Source organism: Paralichthys olivaceus, chromosome 18, assembly GCF_024713975.1.
Source record: "Paralichthys olivaceus isolate ysfri-2021 chromosome 18, ASM2471397v2, whole genome shotgun sequence".
Classification (NCBI taxonomy): domain Eukaryota; kingdom Metazoa; phylum Chordata; class Actinopteri; order Pleuronectiformes; family Paralichthyidae; genus Paralichthys; species Paralichthys olivaceus.
The window spans coordinates 5,802,218-5,827,365 of record NC_091110.1 but is presented as its reverse complement, the minus strand read 5'-3'; the positions used below and the strand labels follow the sequence as shown (position 1 = coordinate 5,827,365).

The window sequence follows — 25,148 nt, the reverse complement described above, 5'->3', positions numbered from 1 at the left end:
TAGTTTGCATACTGTTTTTACCTTGAACGTATTATATTGCAGGGACATTCTGAAGAGCACCAATTAGCCTTTGTGTTCCCATCCTTAGTGTATAAACAAACCTATGGTCCAGTATTAATCAGTCATAATTACATCCGTCACTAAGGGGGGGGGGGGGGCAAAAAGTTAATTAACCACAAGCTACAATACCACCACCTCCAGTGATGACAAAGACGGGGCCTTTTTCTTTCTGGGGAACAATGATGGAGCCACTGAATCTTGTTAGTGATGAATGTCACCCCCTTAATTGCACTGTTATCTTGATTACAGCCAATTACACAGGATAACCTCCTCCTATGGGAGCTGGCCTGCACCTTAACAGAGGATACATGTCATCTTCTCTGACTGCAAGAACAATAACTGAGTGGAACAACATGAAACATGGAAGAAAAAGATCTGATCTTCAGTATATAGACACCTGCTTAATTATTGTACATGACAAGAATGCACAAGGATGTTTTTCTTACCTTTGGTACCAATATTACGTCGGAGCCACAATGTTAGGTCATCCCAAGCAGGAACACATTCGTTAGAGAGGACCCTGTGCCTGTCTGACTCTGAGTCCATCCTTACAGACTGAGCCCTTTCTTTAGCTTGAACTACAGACTATACACTCCGACATACCCCCCTGCTTTCACTGACCAATGCCAGGAAATAAAACGCCCTCTGGTAAATGAGGCCTCCCCTCCCTCTGCTCCTGTGCATTTCCTCTCTGCAGGCCACCACTTCCTCACCCAGCACAATCACTGCCTGTCGCCTCCCAAGTATACAGTTAAATTCTCACCCAGACGCAACAGAGCTGACCTCACACATGAGGGACAATAAACATTTCATTTTTTAGTCCTTTGCTCTCTGCGCCAGATAACCCAGTCTGCATCTTATGTTGTTAAGTATAGGCATCAAGTATATCGTGTGTATCTCTTGAACAAGGAAACATAGATAAAACACATTAGTAGACATCTGTATGCAGTGTACTGAGGTTCTTTAAAAACTCCTGTGTCAGGATCAGAAGGGAGGGTTCCAGTGTATGGATTGCTGGGCCTCAGCCTGGGATTTTAACATTGTGTGTATTGTGTTATTTGATGTTCCCATGGTTGGGCTGTTTGTTGATTCGTGTCAGTGGTGGTCAGTTATTTTACATGTTGTAGGGCCGTATAATTGTGGGGCATAACAATATCCTTACCTGTAAGAGATGAGAGAGGTGAGTGAGGTCTTGGTAAACCTGAGGACTGACCGCTTCCTATCAGGCTTTTTCTGTTGCTCGTTCTGCAGCTGTAAAACCACAGAGGCAGATATTAGTCAAGACAATAGACAAAGAAACTACTTGGCACAAATACATTTGCCGAACCCTGGTAACACAGGCTTAGTTTCAGGATATCTTTGTATAACACAGAGGGATTATAGGAACCAGCAAAACCAGTGGAAGCAAAGAAAGGCCTTGATCATTTCAATTTCAGAAGCACTGGAATATCTACTGTTTATTAATGTTAAAATTTAAATACCAGTGATTTTACTGCACTGACCCTCTTCTCTCTGAATTGATGTAGTTTGAATTCCCCTTTGGAAATTTCCACAAAAAATATTCTAAATTGTTGTTGTGAGGATGTCAATCTACAACTGTGGTCCAGAATAAAATATTTTAACAATCCCATGATTTACATTCATAGTCCTCTGAAGATGAATCTCTCAGAATGCCTTCATGTTTGCTGGTCATGTTAATACAGGGCTGTGATTCACGAGGAGCCACTGTGATAAGTGTGACTCATAAATGAAGCCCAGTTTTTGACCTTGAGTGAAAAATGAAATATTTTTGACACAAATGCAGAGAGCATTCAATGTCCCAATTAGTCATGGGTTTCTACTCTGAAATTAGAGAGTGTCAGTGGAAACGTATAAAGCCTGAAGAATATGAATTCACTTCAAGGTCAGAGACTCAGTGACATCCGCTTACATAACCTCCTCAGAGAACTGAACCAATTCCAACTGAATCTTTAGATGCTGCTCTGTAATAATTTCAATCCTGCGCATATTATGAACAACATATAGACAAATGTATGACATCGTTTTTACTCAGACTTTAAATATTGAAGCCAGGAGCTGAGAGGACATTATAGGAAAAACAAAATGCTGCTTTACTCCAGAGACAGAGATACATGACAACACTCCATGTAGGGGAGAGTGAGAGAGAAAGTGTCAGTCACATTTTCAGCTCTCCTATGTGTGTGTGTGCTAGAGCAATCACACACAACGTTCACATGGGCTTCTGCAATGACGCAGAAATGCATGAGCAGGGAGCCTTCATCTCTTTGTCAACACAGGTGCTGCTGCAGAGACCTCAAAGCTTCAGTGTCAAATCAGCAAATATTAAAGAAGTGTCATTTTTATCTGATCTGATATTGATAATATTATAATACATTTTGGATTTATCACTATCAATTATGTACTCAGGCTTATGTGAGACGTCCATGTTTGTTTGTTTTTTCATGTGACATTATATAGCGGCAAGCCAGAGGTACATGTTTTACAAAGTGATAATAACACACATTACACATAAAAACATATATGAGCTCTGATAGCTGAAAGATATTTGCTTGTTTTCACATCCTAAAAACTGCTGCGTTTACAGTCATTACTATCAGTATCACCTCTGTGTTTGGGAAACTAATCAGCTTAAAATCATCCGTGTGCCTCCAGCAAATCCTTCATCCTCACGCTCACAGAAATTCATGTGAAAAAGAACATCACTACACCAATAGCCATGTGAAATAGAATCCACATTTGACCCTGTCTTTGGGTCTTATAGCTGCTCCACTTGCAGAGCAAACAATAATGCTGTGGGAAAATTTCACAGACGAATACACAAATCAGTCGTGTCTAACTAGAGTTAGTTTTAGAGCCCTGAAGACCAAGCTGTTTATTAATGCTTACTCTACATGCATATTCAAGTGTTTTGGAGGGATAAGTGCAGATGCACAGGGGGGCTGTGGTTGATTTTTGTGCTCCTGCTGGTGTTGATTATCTTTGCGGACGATTTCCCACAAATTTGATGCATCGACTTAAAAATGACACCAGAATCACAGAGGACACAGGGAGGTTTGCTCCTGCCAAATGACTGAGCAATTCACCACATAGTAATGTGACTTTGATGACTATAGATGGGAGGATTCAAATTTCAATGGTGCGTAGAGGTACACAACCAATTTGTGGTATTTGGATATTCAACAAACAAATGATCTTCAAGCAGGGGCGATTAGTTAGAACTTTGCATTATAGGGCTTGTGTGGAGAAGATAAAAGCCTTTGTATCAATGGATCACAATTACTGTACAAGATGTGAATATAGAGGAAAATATAAATTAGTTTGTACATTACAGAGCAGCTCAGCTCACATTTTTCTGTCTGAGCCCATTGGAGCACAAGAGAAAACTAACCGTGCCTGACCTGAACCTGACTGGCTGAACCCAACCTGAGCCTGATAGAATGAATGTAGTGTGAGTTTGTGTGACCCTGTCCCTGACAGACTCATGCAGTTTAAATTTTTTTTTAATAAATCAGGATATAGGACTGACCCAACCCCAACTATCGATTCAAAATCTTTGTCCAAACGCTACGCATTTTGGGTATCGACACTCAATTGTACATGCCTCCAGTCTTGTTGATGGCCCATTGTAAATGTTCTGTATTTGTATTCTAGTCTTACCGGCCACCGACCTTCAGATTAGCGGACGACCGTAGCCTCCCCGCTGCCACACCAAAATCTAAATTCATCTGCATAAATCAGAAGGGAAACCCGATTTGGACTTAAATCCTTGTTTACTCAAGTGGTTTGTCGGGCTAACCCCTGCGTTCAGCAGCGTGGACACATGTCATGAATCATTTATCGTGGTGGGAAGGGAGTGAATAATATCTGGTACACAGGTGCTCAGTCAAAGAGGATCAGATTTAACGAGGTCTATTTATACTCTCTCACTGTGGATTAGGCCAAGAGAATGACACACTGCGGCCCAATCAACCCTCCTGTTGCCTCACTCTCTCACCAGCCGTCCCAGTGTTTTATACCCCCATTAGAGAGCTGAGTGCCACTCATGGAGACAATCACATGGATCACTTTACAGAAATCTGCCACAGGTTATGATGGCATGCAGGTCGTCTTTGTCACAGTTGAAGCTAAGCTGAGCTCTGGTGGAGGCACCTCTGTGGCCACAAAGACGGAGTGATACTGTGATGGGATAGCGAGGCTTTAAACGGGGGATAAAGAAGCCCTGGGCGAAGATGATAGGGAGAAAGTAGGCCAGTGTTGTATGCTGTATACTGCAGATGTGGGATTCCTGGAACAGATCCATAGGAGGTTTAACAGTCTTGGTTATATGCTAAACCCTGAACCTCATCAAACCATTGTTGTAATACACATGGAATCTCCACAAGCAGGTTACAGAGCTTTTCTGCACTGACTAAAAATACTCAAAGATCCTATAATTTAAGTTATAGATACTTTAAAGGTACAGTGTGTATAATTTTGTGATATCTAGTGTTGAAGTTGCATGTTGCAGCTGAACACCCCTCACCTCACCCTCTCCTTCCAAACATGAAAAAGAACCTGTGGTAGCTTCAGTTGTCATAAAAACTCAAAAGGTGTTTAGTTTGTCCAGTCTGGACTAATGTAAAAAACATGGCGGCCTCTGTAGAGAGGGTCCCTAGATGTAAATATAAAGTATTTAAATATAAAGGGTCTTTTCTGGGGTAAAGAAAACTACAATTCATACAATTTAGATGAAATGAACTAGTGAAAACATCATGAGTATTATTCTACATTAAATTTCTGCCAATAGTTCCCTTTCACCTAAATCTAAATACACTGGACCTATAACTAAAGCATCATGGTTTTAATATTTACCAGCACTTATTTACTCTTTTCTCCTTTACTTTTTTTGACCTAGATTACTTCAACTCTTTATTATTACAAAGTAATCTCAATCTGTCAAAGTCAGTGTCTTAGATTTCAGTGTGATTACTTATTTTTGGGTACGGAAGGAGACGAAAATAGATCAAAACCCTTTGATTCTCTGAATTACTGTGAATATGGATACATCTGAAATGTCTCATCCTGACCCCTGTCAACGAAAAGCCACGATTAATATTTTTTACTTCTGCCAGTTTTGCTCTTTTATCAGAGCTGTCAGGTGAGCTGACAAAGCGCACTGCCAAATAAATTGCTGTTTGTTGCTGACAAACCTAAACTCAAAGTCAGACATATGACACACTCAACTCTAATAATAGAATTAAAAAAACTTGCCATTTTGGTAAAAAGCACTGTGGATGAGTTTTGTAACCATCAATGACAGATGTTTACTTTAGGCTACTACCAGTTTCTACATCTGAAGATGACATGGTCTCACAGAGATGCAGCTTTGTCAAGTGTCTTCTCAATATAGTGCATGACGTAGCTACCTTAGCACCTGACATCCATATTTTGCTTATGGAAGTTATGATAAGTGACACTGTTTCCTTATATCTGAGTATTCTTTACATAATTCAAATGCAAGCAATGGATAGAGGACAATACTGTTGTGACATGAAGTGAAAAACATTCTCTACATGCAAAGTATTTTAAAGGGTAACCGCCATTATAACAGATTTCATGTCAAGGTCATTTGCAAACTTCAAATCCTCAGTATTAAATTAAATCATCATCTTTGCATTCATTTCTAACAAACAACAAAGTCACATTTACAGCACAAAGCTCCAGTTATCAATATCTACAGGACTAAATTTAACAGTGGTTTTTCAAATGAAAAACATTCACGAAAGTAAGATGTCCAAAAGCAGCCAGTATTTCATGTTAAGCTGTTCTACACTATAAAATAGGTCAGGACAGGGATTAAAAATAAATATCAGTCATATGGGCTTCACTGATTCTGTAGTCCCACCATATACAAAAACTGGGATAAAGTGGCTTAGCTACAAACCAGTGTCTCTTCACTGACTGTAAATCCCATGGAGCTATGAAGCATTTTTAAATCCAGCAAAGAAATGTTATAAAGTCAAACGAAACACGGGACACAGTAGAAACCACAACATTTTCGATGGACAGAAACTACAACAATCAGTAACAGCAATCTAAAAGAACAATCAGTGGTTCCACTTTTCATATGTTAATCACTGGGGGTGACATAAGAGAAAGTACATCCTGTGTAAAGAACATGAGACAGCCTCAACAACAAACATTCAATTTACCCTTTTACTCACAAAGCAAATAATACACAATAGGAGAGCAGGGAACACCCAGCTTCTTATTCACGCTGGCCTCATAAAACAGCTCAGTTTACCTACTGTAAAAAGAGGGAAAAACATCCCTGCTGCAACTCACTGGTTGATGTTAATGTTAGAATTAACTTAATCATCTGTTTGCTGGAAAACAAACTGAATTCTGTATCAAACTCAGAATCTCTTACAAAGACTCAGTATCTGTAATAAATCACAGTTTGTAAATAAACCTGTCTGTGAAGCTACAGACCATATTACAGAAGGAATATGGTCTGTAGCTTCACCGTTTTGTTACCTCTTTGACCGGCGCAGACGGGCTCCACTGAAGAAATGTGGCATGTTAAAGTTGGATAGTACTGTCCACAGACTAGAATCTGACATTGTTTCCAAGTCATGCCAAAGAGGGAGATGCAAAGATGGCTTCTGGAGACCTAGTGAGGAGGAGCGATGACTTTCAGGGTTCAGGAGTATGCAACCTCCAGTGCAGTCCTGATAGGTACTTCTACAACAGCTCTCCTTAGGTCCAAACTTCCTCTGCACAGGCACATCTGCAGCCAGCTGCGGCATAAACACTCAGGCAGAGAGGACACGCTGTCCTCCTCTGTCCTCAAATAAAAAAGTAATCCAGGGAGGATCCTGAAAGGTACACAGCGTGTGATCCAGGTCAGGTGTTGACAGCCTCCACTGTTGCGGAGATATGACACCTAATGCATGCAGATTTTTTGTTTTCTCCGCTCACTGTGAGTGTGTGCTGTATCCCAAACACTCATCCTGCTCCCTTCACTCAACATGCTTCATATCATGTAACAGGCATCTACCACTTCGCATCCTGTGGAGGGGGGGTTGTGAGGCAGAGGGGCACTGCATCATCAGCAGATGATGCTGTGCATTCGCTGCTTTCACAAACTGGCACCCCTCCAAAAGTCTGGTGGGTCAGTGTATTAAGCAGGACCTATTTGAAATGGAAATGCTGTGCTTCTGCATGGATTTCTCCTGCTGCTGCATAAATTCGTCCCTCATCTGCTCCCTGCACAGACAGTCCATGCATGTGAATGGGAGCCTCACCTTAACTACATCACCTTTGATCCTTGACTCATGTTTTCTTATTGACTCTATCAGCTGATAAGCAGCCACACACACGACTACTGAAAGACAAGCATGTCACAAGTTTCATCCAACTTCATCATAACCCCGTTTTAATTGTAACAACAGAAATATGAACTTTAATTATGTTAAATCTGACCTTTCAGAAAAGGAAAACAGAACTCGACTCGTGCGTGCACATGCACACGTAACACAAAAACTGGTCTTTCGTCAGTTCAGTGATGAATTTAATTGTCAAACTCTGCATGTATGTGTGAGTTTAGGGGTCGGCTCTTGACAGTAGCCTGTGGGGAGCAAAGTATGTCTGGATACTTTGCAGTAGCTGCCAGGACTACAAACAAAACATATTCTAAACCTTAATAAACCTCTAACTCAAAAACCTTAGTACCAAGACATTGATTACTTATAGTGAAAGACTATTCTCCACAAGAGAGAGCAAAGTTCAGTCCTGCAGACAGACAATTGGCTGAGGTGCAATGATTCAGCTCCAGAGCTGCGATAAAAACACTGCATGTGTTTGCAGTCTGAGGAGTAGTGCCTATAAAGTGGTTACTTTCATTTATCTTGTCTTAGAGATAAAAACTGCAAAAACTGTCAATATTGTGCAATAATGTCAGATATTTATGATCCGAGTGAACCTCTCTTTATTTGCCACAATCCAAGGATTTTCAAAAGGAGCTTAAACAAACACAAATTATTTTTGCTAATCCTTATCTTGCAATTATTATCTTTAATTACCACACAAGCTGTAAAACATAAGGGGTAAAAAAACAGCACAATTTCCTTGAGCCCAGGATGTTATTTTCAACTGACATGCAGACGAAAACCCAAAGATATCAAATTTACTGTCATGTAAAAGAAGCAAATTGTCACATTTGAGCAGCTGGAATTTGGGAAATGTTTAAATTGACAATCAGGAGTTTGATACATCTTCTGTCAAAGGAAAAAACTCATCATTAAAATAAACTAAATGAACCAAAATAAAGATGCAAAAACATATTTAGGGTTTGAAGCCTCAGTAGTTTGAAAACAATTACACATGATGCTTGAAAATACATCCTCAGAATTACCCCGAGGTACAAATGACAAGGATTTCACATTACTGATAGCACCAGCTCTGTTGTCATATGATGGATATAAAAATAAAATGAGGTGTCCAGTCTGACAGAAACAACAGTAAGCAGGAGAGACGTGGTGTAAAGCTTCATAATGGACGTGCACAGTCAGAGCTGAGGACCATCATGATGCTGCACATGAGTAATCACTTGCTAAGGAGGAATCCAAAAGCTGAGGAGGACCAGCACATAAAACCTGGTTCTACTTACATGTACCTCTTCTGTAATAAAATGTAATAAAGGCATTTTTTTAGTATGACGTCTGTGTGTGTGTGTGTGTGTGTGTGTGTGTGTGTGTGTGTGTGTGTGTGTGTGTGTGTGTGTTCCCTCAGAGTGGCTCAGTCCGTCTCCCTACAGGCCAGTGTGACAGCCTTCACTCTAATTATGGCTCTGCTCTGTTTCTCTGTTCCACATAAGAAACGATGGTTCAGATGTTCAAAGTCAAACTTGCATAGAGCAGCATGAACAGGGAGGTCACCGGAAACACCAGCTGGTTTGTGGGGTACCGTCGTCTGACTCACTCACTCACCAAAACTACCAGAACATTCTCTGCCAGACCATTATTTTAACAATGACATTGGGAAGAGAATAGAATGAAATAGAACTTATATATTTCTATGTGAGAAGAAAAATAATGAGCAGTGTTACTGTATTACCAATCTACAGAAGTGTTATTACATTTGATCTGCCATAATGTAGTTATCAGAAAAAGAACCAATTTGATTTCCTTCATAAATCGTGTGACAGGTCAGCATAGTTTCTACAATAACTGTCTATTCTGATAAACGATATGAATTACAGGAGACAGTTGACCTGTTTTTAAGTGCTCATCTGGTCTATTACTTGCTTTGTGCTCAGGTGAGCAGAAAAATCGGCTGCTTTCAAACAAGGTGTTGCACTGAACTGATGTCATTGAATAAAATACTTTTTGGTGACTTGAGGACATCTGAAACCCACCGCAAAAGAAGCATTGACTTATTATCTTCTTAAACCGTAACATCTGTGTTGCACTGGCTGCAGCACGGACTTGGAGCGTCTTGCTTTTCATTTTCACGCCTATGTTAACAGATTAAAACTGGTACACCGGCAGAGGTTCAGCTGTGGAAGTCGCACTGCTCGTCTAGAGATTAGAGCTCATGGCGATTTTCACAGCAGAATAGACAGAAAACTATCTTTCACAGTTTCAATGTTTAATATATGTGTGTATATATATATATACGTAAATATATATATATATATATATACACGTAAATAAATGTTTGCAACACAAGCCTACTCATTTCAAAATAAATACAATCCAGCATTTTGGTTGACTGAAACTATCCATTTGTTTTTAAAAGGTGTTTATTGTGATATATTTACGAGAGTTAAAGATACACGGCTTCATACTGTATAGTACTGGTATTTGTTTGAGTACGAGGGACTACTTTTATAAAAGGAAATACTGTAGTTATACCAGAACCTCAGAAAGGCTTTAGTTAGATTAAAAGTTAACATAAAGAGCTTCAGGTAATGGTTAGTAGTCTCCCTCTCTCTCTCTCTCTTTCCCACACACTCGCTCACAGATTTATGGTAATTTCCAAGGCTACCCTATGTAAAAACATAGCGCTGCTGGCGGAAGCAGCTCTGTTGCAGAACCGCAGCACAACAACAGCCGGTATGGCTATTTACTATACACATCCATTTGTTAAAGGGCAGAATAGACTTGTTCTGCCCCCCTGATGAATTATAAATCCAATAATTACTCTCCTTGTTTATCAGGTTGGGATTCCTAACTATTCCTGAGCAAATCTGTTTGGTACTGATTAGGTCAAGTGCAGTGGATTTATTTGAGACTTTTGTTGGAAATAGTTATCAATGAGAGAGAATCAAAGTACTTTAGTTTCAGAATGGAAAACAACAATTCCAAGCAGAGATGTTCATCATTAACTGTTAACAGATAATACGACGGATTAATACTATTGGTTAAACTGTAAAAAAAAAATATTTTCATCAGAAAGTACAAAATGTACCAAGATAAAATAAACTGAAATTCTGAGAAGAACCCTTGAAAACCAATGTTAAATTTCAGAAGCCATCCTGATGAGCAACACCTTTCACTTACAAGCAATCATGAAATCTATTGATATTGTAGAATATTGATCACAGCTGTTAAACACACGTCATGTTTACAGTGTTAAAACTGCTTACATGGATCAAAAAGCTTCAACAGAATACTCCTTCAGTAGTAACGATCATCCCTACCTGCACTCAAATTAGTTAACTGTGTGTGAGTGTGTGTACGCACATGTGATTGGTACTCACATCACAGTGGCACGACAAGTTCTTTTTCCACCTTGTTCCTGCTCTGCTAGTGTTTTGGGATTATTGTTCTCACTCTGTCATAGCAGCATGTTACATGAGTGGAGTGCAATCATTCACACTTGGAACGGAGACACGACAGAGTTCAAATTATCTTTAAATTGATAAAGTCGCAAAATTGTCTGCTGCATAACTTTATATTCATGTAATACATATACAAATGTCATTTAAATGGTAATCGATGAAATAAAGAAAAAAATATGGTTATAATAATCTGCTTATAGTTTCCACTGTAATATTGAATGAACACCTCAGAGATATAACCGTGGCAGTCTTTAATATCTGATCATCATATGGGCTACATGTACATATAAATAATATGAAAAATAATGTTGTGAAAAATAACATTTTAACTGGGCTTCTCATCTCTGATTGTAATACAAAGCATCATAACACCAAACCTTGTGTGTGTATGTCAGTCAATAAAAAAAACTGATTTCTCTACATCCTTGTATGGAGCTGACTCAGTTAAATGCCTGGTGCACTTGACTCCGTATGAAAGCTGAGTGGAACAAGAGGAGATCAGAGGTGACATGGGTGGGTGTTTCATGCTATTCATTGATACAGAAAAAAAATCTCAACATCGAGTGTTTTGAATGAGCTGGAGAAAAGAAAAATCCGATTTAATACCGACAATTTCTCCTGACAAAATCTGCGTCAGTATCAGCCTGAATAAAACAAATGAACCATGACAGAAAACACAGACCGTGTCTCTCTTTTTATCAGTAAAACATAAACACAATTCTCTGACCAGTCCAATTCTTTAGTTTTTAATGGTCCTGTTCTTTTCCTTGAGGGGTTCTGCAATTAAGTCACGGTTGGACTGTGGTTATGTGATATGAGTATTAAAGCCAAAAAAAGAAGAGATTTGGAGAATAAAGTGGTAATTTTACAAGAATAAGGTCATAATGTTGGCTATGTGTCATATAACGGGGAATATCAGATTAGTCTGTGGCCTGTGTTAAAATGGAGCATCTTGCTATAGAATAGGTGTCGAATAACTCCATCGTAATTAGAAGCTGTTTCTGCAGAAAGTTTCTTAAAATGTATATGAAGCTGAATAAATTGCATAAAATGACAATTAACATGATTAGAGTCAGAGAGACACTTTAAGAAGAGAAAATCCACTTTTTAAAGGAGTATTAGTATTTTCAACACAGGTATAAATGGATCATGTAGGCCACACAAATTGTATCTGACAAACTAGTAACTAAACCAGGTAACTAACTTAGAACCACAACTAGATGGCTTCAACCTTAATGACCTATTTAAAGGCGAAACCCCAAATGAAGCCAGTCCTCGAACAAAGACAGATTCTTGTTGAAATGTGGAGTTTGAAGAGAGGACACGCTGTCCCAGACATCACTGATGCATGATAACCCCCGAGAAATTTCACATCAGTGACACAAAGCTCTTATCAGAAACATATATGCTTGGAAATGGAACCATTACAGAAAAATCCAAAACTCAATTTTGCTGTTTTAAATAGTCTTCGCTCCTAAATGAATCAATCCAGCCGGGGCTCAGACAGATTGAGACCATTCTTCACTTTGATGTATTTCAAATGCCACAAATCCTACTTAGCACATGAAAGAGGAGCATAAACCTCTGAACAGTGAGGGGCAAGATGGGGGAAGGGGTGAAACTATCAACATTATATAAGAGCCGTGTCCCCCTTTTTTTCAGTGGCATTTCTATGGCAGATGATTTTAGATGGGCAGAAGGAATAACACATTTCAGCCTCGACAGATGAGCACAGGAGTGACTCAAACATGCACCGACAGGCCTTTCACAACAAAATAGCTATGGTTGAAGAGCTCTTGCTTACCTCCAAAAATGAAAAGCGTGCAGCGGGCTGCACGGGCTGCAAGGGCTAGTGGGAGTGGGGCTCAAGCTTCGGGGAGTGAGGCTGTAAGTTAAATGGATTGTAGTGAATAGTTGTCTTTTAACACACACAGACACACACACACACACACACAGACACACAGACACACGACAGGAGCTAACCTAACCCCCCCCCCCCTGAGCCCTGACATGTGTCTGGATGGAGACAGCAGCATCATGAAGAGTAAATATTCCCTGTCAGATGAAATGAAATTGTGTTTATAGAGCAGATTCCCAAGGCATTTGTCTGGTTCTGTAATATTAGTTTGACATTGAGGATGTTTGACCCCCAATAATGTTCCAATGTGAGCTACACTTGTATGTGTGAGGAAACCATGTGTGTGCTTTTTTCCTTCTTCACCGTATTATTTTTTCACTATATGATAACATGACATTTCACATGTATGATTTTATCTTTTGTGGTACTATGAAAGAGAATTCGCTTTGCCTATGGATAAGATTATATAAGGAAGTTACAGATGAACCTGATTTTGCAGCCTTAACTGAGTGCTTTAAATAAAGCTTTAAACAGTGGCTCCACTGTTACCTATAGTGATGCCATGTATTCAGCTCTATTTAAACTGAACTTCCAGCACTGCAGAATATTAGGTCATGCAGAGGTGAGTAACCTTTATTGCAGTGGACATCATCATCATTTAATATGCTAAATTAATTGGGATTTTTCTATATTATATGTATCAAAACTAACAACGAAGTCATCTGCATTGAATCCACATTCAAGTGTTGTCAGTGCATCCAAAACCTGATCCATCTTATTTCTCTGTGCCACAGAGCTCCATTGTTCTCCTAAAACTAATGAAAATAATAGAGACCATTGCTTCATTGTGGGCACTATATTTGAATTCAATCCAACAAACACCTTACTGCTGCAGTTAATACGAAACAATAGAGCACTAAATCTGGATTAATGATGAAAATAGCCCCCACTGACTGCAGTGTTTACTCCTGGTTGAGAAATGTTTGCTTAAAGCTACAATGACCAGTTCAAGAAGTATATGTTTGTGACCCATTTGTCAAAATCAAGAGAAACAATGGGCCTGGAGTGTCACAGGGTGGTAGTACACTACACAGGTAGTACACAGGTTTTTAACCAACATAAGGAGCACTAATGAAAAGCACACTATCAGTGGCTTCAGTACTTTGAAGAACCGTCATGTATATATGTATATATATAATGCTTTGTCCTCATTATGTATAAAAATTAGATAGAGGCCAATTAGAAGGATCATGAGTTCAATGTTTAAAGCCTCATGTGGAGGGAACCATAACAAATGCCTTGTGACCCACATAAAAAAATACATCAAGCCAAACAACTGACTGTGGCTGTGATGAAAGGGGAGCCTGCCATGTAAACACAGCCTGAGTGAGTCACTGCCTTTTAACGTATTGATCACATTCAACCAGCAGTGATGCAAGACTCATCACAGGTATACTGTTAGCATGTGTGTGTTTCCTTTGTATGTCTATGTCTGTGTCTATGTCTATGTCTGTGTGTGTGTGTGTGTGTGTGTGTGTGTGTGTGTGTGTGTGTGTGTGTGTGTGTGTGCGTCACACCAGCAAATAAAGTACGTTGTGCTGCTGCGGCACTCTTTTCCTTGACACGTTATCTGTCTATCACCCACACGTGCATGGAGACATAAATGCATGAGCATGCACGCACACCAACACACATACACACATATTACTGTTGCCTAGCTGTGAAGGATTTGACATTAGACTTCCTGCTGCAGATGCTGCTGCTGCTGCTAATGCTAACACACTGCACAGAGCTTAAAGCAACACATATGACACAGAGACAGATGGAGCTGCACACTGCAGAGGAGCTGCCTGGTAGGATAACAGAGGACAATACTCACTCTAGCGTCAGCCCGGGAATTCTCAGCCTCTCCCGCTGGGCTTTCATGGCTGAACTGTGCTCGTTTGCTCTGTTGTGGTCATGATATGCATTCACACTGCCTCCCTGCCTGCCTCCCTGCCTGCCTCATGCCTGCCGCCCCTCTTGCACTGACAAAGAGCCAAACCCAGCCACCACAGTGCGATGAGACGGATTGGTTTGCTTTCCCCCCACTGAAAGGGAGGGGGCAAAAAGGGGGGTACACTTCTTGTTTTGGTCTTTCCACGTTCCACCTTGAAGCTGTCAAACGAGATCCTCAGCTGCCTGCAGAGGGCACGGAGGCAGGACAATAACCCTTTCCCCCTCCCCTAATACACGCCCCCCTGCTCCCTCGCATACGCATTCACATTTAACCCCCTGCCCCTCCCCGACCACCACAACTCCTCCCCCAGCTGGTTGCTCGCTACATGGCAGAAATGAGTGCAGTAAATTCAATTTCCATTTTGTCTGCTGCTCCACACGCAGTCACCTTGACAGAGGCTAACAAGAGGCACGCGCTATACGATGCAATGTCGCCACAACCAGGGATGATGTCATCTGTTAGGGAAAAACCTAATGCACCACCATCTGCCGCTGCACATCAGTCAGTTCAGACACCAACTGACTTCAGGTTAAATAAAAACATGAAAAATACAAAAGCAGGGCTGAAAACTGAACTTGCGGTGGAATTTCTGTATGACGTCATCTGTCCTTGCAGGCAAATAGATTAGTCAGTGTTAGTGCTTCAGAGAGGGAGAGGAGTGTTGGCTGTGATTGTGAAATCAAATAGTGAAACCAAATAAATCACGATGACGCAACAGATCGTCCTTGCTGCTGCACAGATTTCAAACATCTCTGCGCAGCTTATCATCAGTAAAACAAGATGATGATGATGCATTCTAGCCACACTTGTTTTTGCAGTCACTTTACTGCCAAACCGTCAAGATCCCAATGAGACGAAATGAATCATAACACACAGTCAGGAAATTATCTAACAAAGTACATTATAACAATAAGTGGGGAGTTATTCAAATAAACTGAGAGCACAGTAAAAATACACCAATTGTTCTCTGCATGAGTCAGCTACAATAACTGTAACATTTGCTGTTAAACACTCATCCAGGAAACCAAATTCTTTACCAGTGTGAGCATGTTTGAGCAGCTAAGAGCCCCTGCAGATGTCAACAAACACTACATTAACTACAGAACCAGTCACTGAGGGAGGAACTGGAGCAGAAGGGGATGTACAGCAGCAGGTCAGGAGTACAAACCCAGGGTCAGCACTATTGTACTATTTACTGTCCTTTACTTTCAGGCATTTTATTCCATCTTTAATTGTTTTTAACCAGATAAAATCTCCCTCATCTTGTGTGGGTTTAGTTACAGACGTTTTATTTGAACTTAGCAGAAGAGAATAGTTCATACGGTATACATAGCATGTGTTTGTTGGAAAATGAACCCTCTGATTGAATGCCAATTCATCTATGAGACATAAATCCAACAGTTTCAGGGCGTTAGACAATTTCCTCTGCCTCTAAATATGGTGCAGAGGTAGAATAACTAACAGAGGGACATAGATGAATACAGAGACATCCAGAGGACCTGTGTTTACATGTATCCCTAAGCACACATGTAAACACTGCACCATCACAAACCTGTTGATCAGGCTTTTTCTTGGATGACCAACAAAACAAACATTACTTTCAGCTCAACTTTGTCCTGAAGTGTCTGAAGTTTGAAAAGATTTTGCAAGAAACTGTTTATTCTGAAGAAAGAAAAAAACAGAGGGACCTGGAGAAAACTGTCTCTTTTGAGGATTTGGATTTCCTTGCTGCTTACTTCCTCAAATTGTTATTTTCCTAATTATCTGAATATCTGAATATTCTGACTTTTGTCTAATCAAATTATTTTTCTTGATGATTACATCTTATTCTTTTCTTATTACATTACATTTTATTGTTGTAGTATTACACATTTCTTGTCAATTATGACTTGTGCATTGTACCACTGAACCAGACGACAGCATGGAAAACACTGATTCCTTCAGTGATCTTTTGATTAAACCATTGTGTCACTTCTCAAGTTAAATATAAAACTATGCCACTAACTACATTTCCATACAGAATTTTCCACACAGACTCAGCCACAGTGAACACCTCATTTCACAATAAGAAGTGTATAAGGGGTCATCTGGTTAGTTTAACAGTCAAATAGAACTATCATATTTTATACACCATCACAAGCTTCAGTTAGAAAAATTAAACTATAATGAGACCAGTACACAGAATAAAATGCACTATTTTTATACTACTACCACAGAAATGAGTTAATGCATTGAAACTACATGGGTATCTACAACAACAAATCAGTGTGTTGCATGTATTTGCTACATGTAGTATACAATATTATGAAACAAACAAAAGAATAAATAGTCGGCCAAGCTAATTTAACTGGACTAAACTCATTTCTGAACATTGTTTGTGGCTTTGGGTGAAGGTAGGTGACTCACCCAGGTTTTCATAATAATATATAACAGCTACTGTACTTGGGTGAAAACAACTTTCACTGACTCACAGCACAGTGTGCAGAGGAGCTTTTATTATTCAGCCTGAATTCATTTGAAATCACTTCTACCTTGATGGAAAAGAAAAGTGGACCCTCATCAGTCATAGTTAACAGGCTTTTCATTCGTCTTACTTGTCCCTTGACTTGGAATGAGTCGTGTGTAGCTTCACTTTATCAACTCATTTGAATTAATGCTGCAGCTCTTGTCTCAAGCTGCTCCGTTGTCACATTTTCTTGTAACAACTTGTGACCACAGTATTTCATTGACGTCACACTTTTTAATTAAATATTTTAGAAAATAGCATTCATCTTAGGAGAAGCTACAGTAACTATTGAACAACACATTTTAGCTGTAAGATATTTGGGGCAATTGCAATTCATCGAGCAGATATGGAGTTTCATGTAAAATTGTGCTTGTCATATGTGTTTTATAATTTCTGTCTGCTGAGTTAAGTGGTAACTCTCTGAGGTATAAGGGACACTCAACACATTGTGCATTGCCAGTTGATCTTTGAATAATTAGTGCAATCTGTAACCTGGGCACATTTTTGAAAAGCAATGATAACAGTGGTGCTGCGGAGGACTGCACAAAAAAACCTGCTGAATCAGCCTCAGCAAAAGGTAAAAATGTGTCACATAGCAAAGTGCAACGGTAATAAGCCTGTGCTTGATTTAACATTTACATTATTCATTTCACATTTTGTTCAGACTATGTATACGATGTTCTTTACAAGTCTCATCAAGGAAATGACAGGATTAAGCAGGAATAAGACAAAGGAAACTCTCAGTAGATGTGCAGGTGATGAAGAGGGACTGAACAGAGTCACATAACTACCATCAAAAAGAGTTCTCTCATTGACCTTAGGATGAGTCTTCAGCTCAGCAGTGACAGATGTAGTCAACAAATGTGGGCCAGAATTATGGTGTCTTTCATACTCCGAGGAAATACTGTGTATATAAAAACAGGAATACAACCGTAAAACCGGAGGGGAGCTCATGGGCCAACAGTCCCCTTCTGAAACCACATTTGAATTCACTGGACCCAGATCTGTTTTGGGGTTAGGGTTAGAAATCTACGAAAATGTTGAAGAAAAAAAATCCTGGATCGGCACAAACATTTTGTGGCTTCTTTCATGTCCCAGACTGCATCCTTCCATGTGGTAATCAATCTACTAGCTTTTGTGATAAAAATCTCTTTATATGGTTAACCACTGATAATACCTTATCTCATTCCAGTATCACAGTATCTCTTAATGGTACAGCACCCTCACACATCTCTGATTGTTTATTGGAGTATGTTCCAAACCGTCCCCTCTGGGCTTGATCAATATACCAAAAACAAACTACAAAAAGTTTGGTGAAGCAGCTTTCTGTTGCTATGCACCAAAGGTTTGGAACAAACTCGACCACCACACATACTTCTGTTGATAGTTTTAAGACATAACTCGATACCTATTTCTATGAACTTGCTTTCAATTAATTGTATGTTCTTTTTTTTTAACACCATTGTCTTTAGTGTATTTTTTAAACTTCTTTTTATACCTTTGGTTAGTTTTATGGTTGTTTTTTGTTGTTTTTTTATCCTAAGTCTTTGTTTTATTGCTAACATGTTCTTATTAATCCATCTTATTTCATGTCCTTGATTTTATTGTAAAGCACTTTGAGCTACATTTTATGTATGAAAGGGGCTGGATAAATAAAATGTATTATTACTATTATTATTATTATTATTGTTATTATCTGTAGTGGTTTGTCATGACGTTCATGAAATATGGTTGACAGCATCTGTAGTTTGTGTATTACCATAAAAAGACCATGCAACAGTATCCGTCAGTCTCTTTTTTATATCCTGTTGCATGGTGACGCAGTTCACGTAGTTGGGCAGCACATCTTTGCTGCCTCGGACGCCAAACTGCACCACCATGTGTTTTTGATTTGTCAACAAATCCAGTGAGCGCATATTGAGCTGCCAACACGTACAAATGATTGATTTTCAGTTATTTAATTCAACCTAGCAAAAGACTTCTAGTTATTAAGGTCAGCCTATGAATAGGTTTCAGTCATCGCTCTCCAATGACTCGTGTTGAAAAAAAACCATCAGTCGCCAAATGTGGGAAAGGAATTTCAATAATAAATCTCACACCGACACATTGAAATCAAGCGGTGCACAACAGTCAAAGATGTCAGCTACTGCGTCAAGAGAAGTCAACACATCCGTCTTACAGGATATGGGCTGCGTCATGCTCACTTTTCTTGTTTTCAAAGTAACAAACAAAGAAAATACAGGACAGTTATTTAAATAAACTGCAGCTAAGATGAATCTGAAGCAGTCATATAAACTTTGTCATATCCAAACACCATTACTATGGTTACCAAGGTCAGTGGAGGCTCGGGCGCTCTAAATAACAACCAGTGCAGTTGGTGATCTCACAGCAGATCACTGCTAGTAATGGCTCACCTCTGTAACAGGAGATGTGAGGTGGCAGCGAGAGCAGCAAGGTGTCATGGGTGAATCTTTCAGTGCCATAAAATGTATCAGACTTCAAGTAAAATCAATGTCCAGGAAGTCCATTACACCTTCGCATGGCTCAGATGTAATTCATCTGACATATCACCGGCCGAGTGTCACCTTTAAAAAAGCTTCTGATAGAAAGTTAACCGACCAGCAGAGGGACCAGTCGAGACCATTCGAGCCAACTTCATCCACTGTTTGATTCTGATTCAAACATAAAGTAGACCATATATATTGAAAAAAGGATTTCATTCTGTCCTCCAGCACTGAGACACTGCGTCAAAGTGCCTTAATAAGAGTCCTCATACAGTGTGGTTTCTCAGAAAATGACAAATGTGAATCTAGGGAGAGATTTTGAATAATTGCTTCTGATCTGCCACCCTGTAGTCAGAGTGAACCTCAGACAAACAGGTGAGTGCTGGAGAAATACCTTGGACATATTCTGCCTCGGGTAAGTGTCGGAGTGAAATAGTTGAAATTTCCACTCAGTTCCACTTTAATAGAGGCTGACTCTCAGACATCTTTGGGGTATTTCCTCATAAAAGACAGGAGAAACAAGCTGCTGGTACATTAGTAAAAAAGCCGTAATGAAAGAAGAATACCTGTGAATTCACAGTATCTGAAATAATGTCATGTAACAGAGTTTCTGCATGTTTCAACAAGATAAATGTAAGACTTTTTAGACCACAATGAATGAGAGGAAAGACCTATGTCAAGTGCAACAGATATGAAGGCATATGAAATTCCCAGAAGTGCTAATTAAAGATTAAGTTGGCCCAGAAGAGAATAACCCTCGATTCACCAAGTTATCGTTGTATCGGTATTATTGCAAACTACAGACAGAGACAGTGGGTATCCAGTCTCTTCCACAGACAAGCTAAGTGTGCAGTGCGGTTTGTAGTAGTCTTGTTTGTGCTTCTATAATGGCGCACCAATATTTGCAGTACAACACACACCACACAATATTTATCTTGAAAAAAACCCAATATCAAAACCAACCTAAATGTATTTAAGACCTAATATAAATATGTAATATCTTTAACATATTTAAGACTTTTTTTAGGTCTAAAACTCAGATGAATATTAGACTTTTGAAGACATCTGCAAAACCTATTGACGCTATGAGACTAAAACATTTATATCCAAAATTCAACTCTCATATAGTGTTAGGACTCCGATAGAAACTGCTATGAACTAGCTATGCTAAGAATATCATTAGATATCGATTTGACGTTAAAAAAATTCAAGTCGTGTATTACAATATACACAAAGTATAATATTACTTGAGTCAATATGAGTTGTAAATAACACTATAGCAGTGTGTCAAATAGAGGTTAAGGATTAATACAGGGTCCAGTTAATGAACACAGGCTACAGCAGATGCTAATATGCAACATATTCACAGGTACTTACAAACTGCCTCTTCTAGGTAGACTCAGCTCTTTCTGTAAAAGAAAAAAGATAAGAATCGTTAGTACAAAAAATAATCAAAATTTATAAAATAATTTTTTTTTTTACACAACACAGCCTCACTCATGTATTTATTTTCACACGGAAAAGGTTGCTTGGTGATTCACGTGAACTTGGTTCGAACACCAGAGCTGCATCAAACTTTAAGACCAAAATAAAGAAAGTGGAAATTAAGGAAGTGACTGAAAAAAATACAACAAGCAACTGTGGCAGATTTAGAGCATCACAAACTGCCTCCATATGGAAGGAGATGACAGAGCAGGTGTGAAACTGTTACATCCCCTCACAAACAACTGGGAAAAAAGATGACAAGAGACGGCATCTGGATTTTTAAACTGTTACTTAAATCACACAACAGCGCAACCACCAAACCCAATTACCTCTTAAATAAGCCCCTTTTAAAAAGTCATAAAACACCCAGAAATAAATATTGAAATTGCAGTGTGGAAGTAGGAGCTTGATTAATTGGTTTTTAGGAACACAGATCAAAAAAAATTAAAGAGAGGTTCACTTTACACCTAAATTAAGTGTAAATTAAGCTCCAATAAGTTAGATAGTTACACAAATAAACTTAAATGTATATGTCAGCTCATTTTCTGTAAATGAAACCAGATGTATGTTAAACCTTTTCGATTCTGTAAGTAGGACTGTGTACAGAGCTGAGGATTTGTTCCTGAAACCCACTGTGGAAGGCAGAGTTGCTCAGAGGTCAGGGTTTACTGTGCACTGAATCAGCTCAGCAAAATCACCAACAATGCTGCCATTGATTTATTGTGTTCTCACAGGCTGGATACTTAAAGGATAATACTGCAGGCAGACATCTGAAGTATTGCAAAGTTTTGCATTGCATTTGCCATTAAACACATTTGACTCAGTGGGTACAAAATGTTAAAGTACTTTTCTTTGAGATTTTCTGCTATTAGTAATAGAAATATAAACCAATCACCTTTTAACCTTTACTTTTAGTCACTCTTACATGCACTGTCAAATGTATCTGCCTTCCCCGCTCCTGATTTCTACCTAGAATTAACTTAACAATTTGTGTGTCACATATGTATGGCGGGGAATTTGTTTCCTAATCTGATTTTAGCGCTTTGTTTTAGTATATAGAATATATATTATTATGAATTATTAATGTGTTTATCAATGATATAATGTAAGGGGTCCTCAGGTGTCTAGAGAGGTGCCATGACATTATTTCCTTATTATTGTCATCATTAAGAAAGAACTGCGTTTTTTCCCTTGTTCCTACATTTTTCGATTTTCGATTAGATTCAACTTTATTGTCATTGCACATGTCACAAGTACAAGGCAACAAAATGCAGTTTTAAATTGTCAATTGTAAACCTGTTTCCAGGTTTCATAAGTTCAGAGGTGCAGTTGTATTGTTAGACGAGCTTAAAGACTGATTCTCAATATCATAATCTACACCAAATGAAAGTTTGGGACACAGCTCTATATTCTCTCCCTGATAAAATAGGATATACAAATATTCTAAGCACATCAACAACATACAGCTGGTTATTTCTAGTTGTGCTCAAAGCTTGAAGCATTTGGAAAGTATGTTTGTTGCCCTTAAATATACTGACAACTAGAAATGTGTCAGAAATCCAATGACACATTCAAACAACATGTTTTCTGTAAGCTGACAGGAAGGAAAAAGGAAACTACATCAGACCCCAACAGATGTTCCTGCAGCATCTGTTGATGTGGCAGTGCCACATGGACGACTGTGCATGATGACGAGCCGCAGTGACAGGTAAGCACGCCTTGTACAGATCACTATATACCCTCAGACTTAACAGAGCTGTTGGTTTAGTATCAGCAGCTTTTTGTGAGCTAGGAGGTTGATTTATTTCCCTGTTTTCTTTTATAGCATTAGTCTGAGGCAAATACAAAACTCCCCATCTATTATTATTTCAACTCTCTCCAGATCTGTCCCTTTGCTGTAAAAGAGGGATGATATACAACCAGGCTTTGGATCTGTTTTGTTTAGTGGCTACAAATCCCAATGATTTGATCAGTAGATGTTTCATTGTCTAATAATAACCTGGTAAGGGCGAGATCCTTTGTGTGAGACAGTGTAGGATGTGGGGTTGATGTGAATTGGTTGCTCCAGTCAGCAGAAAAAGTGCTAAGCCCCACTCTCCCTTTGCTATCAATTAGGGCTTAATGTCTGGCTTCCCCTGCTGCCTACTGAAGACCAAGGGCAGAGAGCTTCCTTGGGAGACATGACCGCGGCTCACACAACACTAATTACCAGCAGGGAATGACTTACACAGATGGGATATCCGCCAGTCACAAAATCACAGCGTGAAGCCCATAACAAAGACAACCTGAGAGCGAAAACACCACCATAATAACCTAATTTATTGAAAAACGGATTGTAAATGTGTACAGTGTACTCGTGTGAACTCATTTCAGGTAAATATTTATATAGATGGAATAAAAGTGACTTTTCAAGAATGCTTTTGAAGCTTGACACCATCAGTGCCTTTCGGAGTTAGAAGCTTCTCCATTACTGAGGGTGAGTGTATTAAAAGTGCACTGCGTGACATGGTTTTAATGAAACAGCAGTGAGACACATCTAAACTCCAACTCTTCCTTCAACTAAGTTTGATTTTCTTTCTCTTAAAATTTACAGTATGACATCAACAATATGAAATCAAATTCTTGCTCTGTAATCCTCAGCTTTTTCTGGGTCCTGATTCCAAAGCCTATACCTGGACTATGTACCAGCTGATACCGAGCACTGATACGATAATACTGCATTTAAAAAAAATAAGGTATATAAGATATATTTCTTAATATTAGTTAATATAACGTTTTCACCCATTGTCAGCTGGGATTGGCTAAACTTCCCTATATGGTAGTGATGATTGCTTTCATTGTTTGATGGCCTGGCTCAGGTTAAACCCTAAAATGTGTTATCAGAATAAGAATCAGGTTTTATTGCCAAGCAGGTTAACACATACAAGGAATGTGCTGTGTTTGTGCAATTACAAATATAGAAAATAAAAAAAAATAGGAAACAAAAATTAAATCAATAAAATTACCATAGTGAGATAGTGAGACACTTGTGCCAACCCTTTGAATCTGAAGTCTTCAATACAGTACACGTGACTTTTTTTGGGAGCTGAGATTGTAGCCATCTCTGGCAACACTACCAGAAAACCAGTTTTACAGAGCGGCTGTATTGGATGTGTGCATTGATTCGCTAACCACACAATCCCTGACCTGACCTTTGAGCAGCATCTGTGGCATTTCTGATGCTGGTATCGGTTTCTGAACTTCTTCAGTCTTTTTTATACCATTAGTGGTCAGAATATTTTTTTTTTGGGCAGTGGCCATTCAGTTTATTTTAAATACGACAACCACCGTTTCCACAGGTTACAATGGATGTGCACAATCAACATTACTGTTTGTTTTTTATCAGTTTATAATCTATGAACACTGCAACAGAGCTGTATTAAGTCATTGCTTATACAAACCCTGTTTACTGCTGCTTATTTCTTACTTCTGCTAGTTCACATCTAAATCTTTCAACTGGAAATGGAGCATGAAGCACAGAGAGCAATGTATTTCTCTGAGTGTATGGTTCTGCCGAATGAAAAATGCAATTGTATTAGACTTGGTTGTTTTATGCATTCTTGACTATGGACCAGTTTGAAATAAAGCAGCTATTGATGGTAAATGAGGATCTGCAGGCGACAGATTTCACACCTTCAACTGCTGCAGCAGAATAACCAGTTTCACTGTGTGGAAAAGTATGCAGGATGTTTGCAGTAAATCAGATGGTGGTTGCTCAAGGCATAATGGAAAAAGGTTGATTATAGCCTGACTAATTCAAACTATAAAAAAGCCCATATTTAAACTGTGTGTGTTTGTTTATCTGCAGTGTAAATAGATACCCATTGTTCTGGTGTATTTCTGAAAAGTAG

The 25,148-nt window shown here is 39.0% G+C and overlaps 1 protein-coding gene across 16 annotated transcripts in view; it reads right to left on the bottom strand.

Moving 5' to 3' along the window:
• Positions 1-25,148, bottom strand: part of mast4 (microtubule associated serine/threonine kinase family member 4) — an 87,809-nt gene that overhangs the window by 25,050 nt on the left and 37,611 nt on the right. For 7 of the 16 annotated variants that reach the window (XM_069513423.1, XM_069513430.1, XM_069513424.1 and 4 more), the window contains 3 exons: positions 21,151-21,182; positions 12,711-12,791; positions 1,223-1,311 (listed from right to left, as the gene is read on the bottom strand). In XM_069513423.1, coding sequence (XP_069369524.1) covers positions 1,223-1,311; positions 12,711-12,791; positions 21,151-21,182 — 202 coding nt within the window. Of the gene's footprint in view, positions 1-506; positions 650-1,222; positions 1,312-6,597; positions 6,993-12,710; positions 12,792-14,643; positions 14,834-21,150; positions 21,183-25,148 lie in introns of those variants that run through there. The other 9 variants (XM_069513427.1, XM_020082079.2, XM_069513437.1 and 6 more) reach the window with 4 other exon arrangements.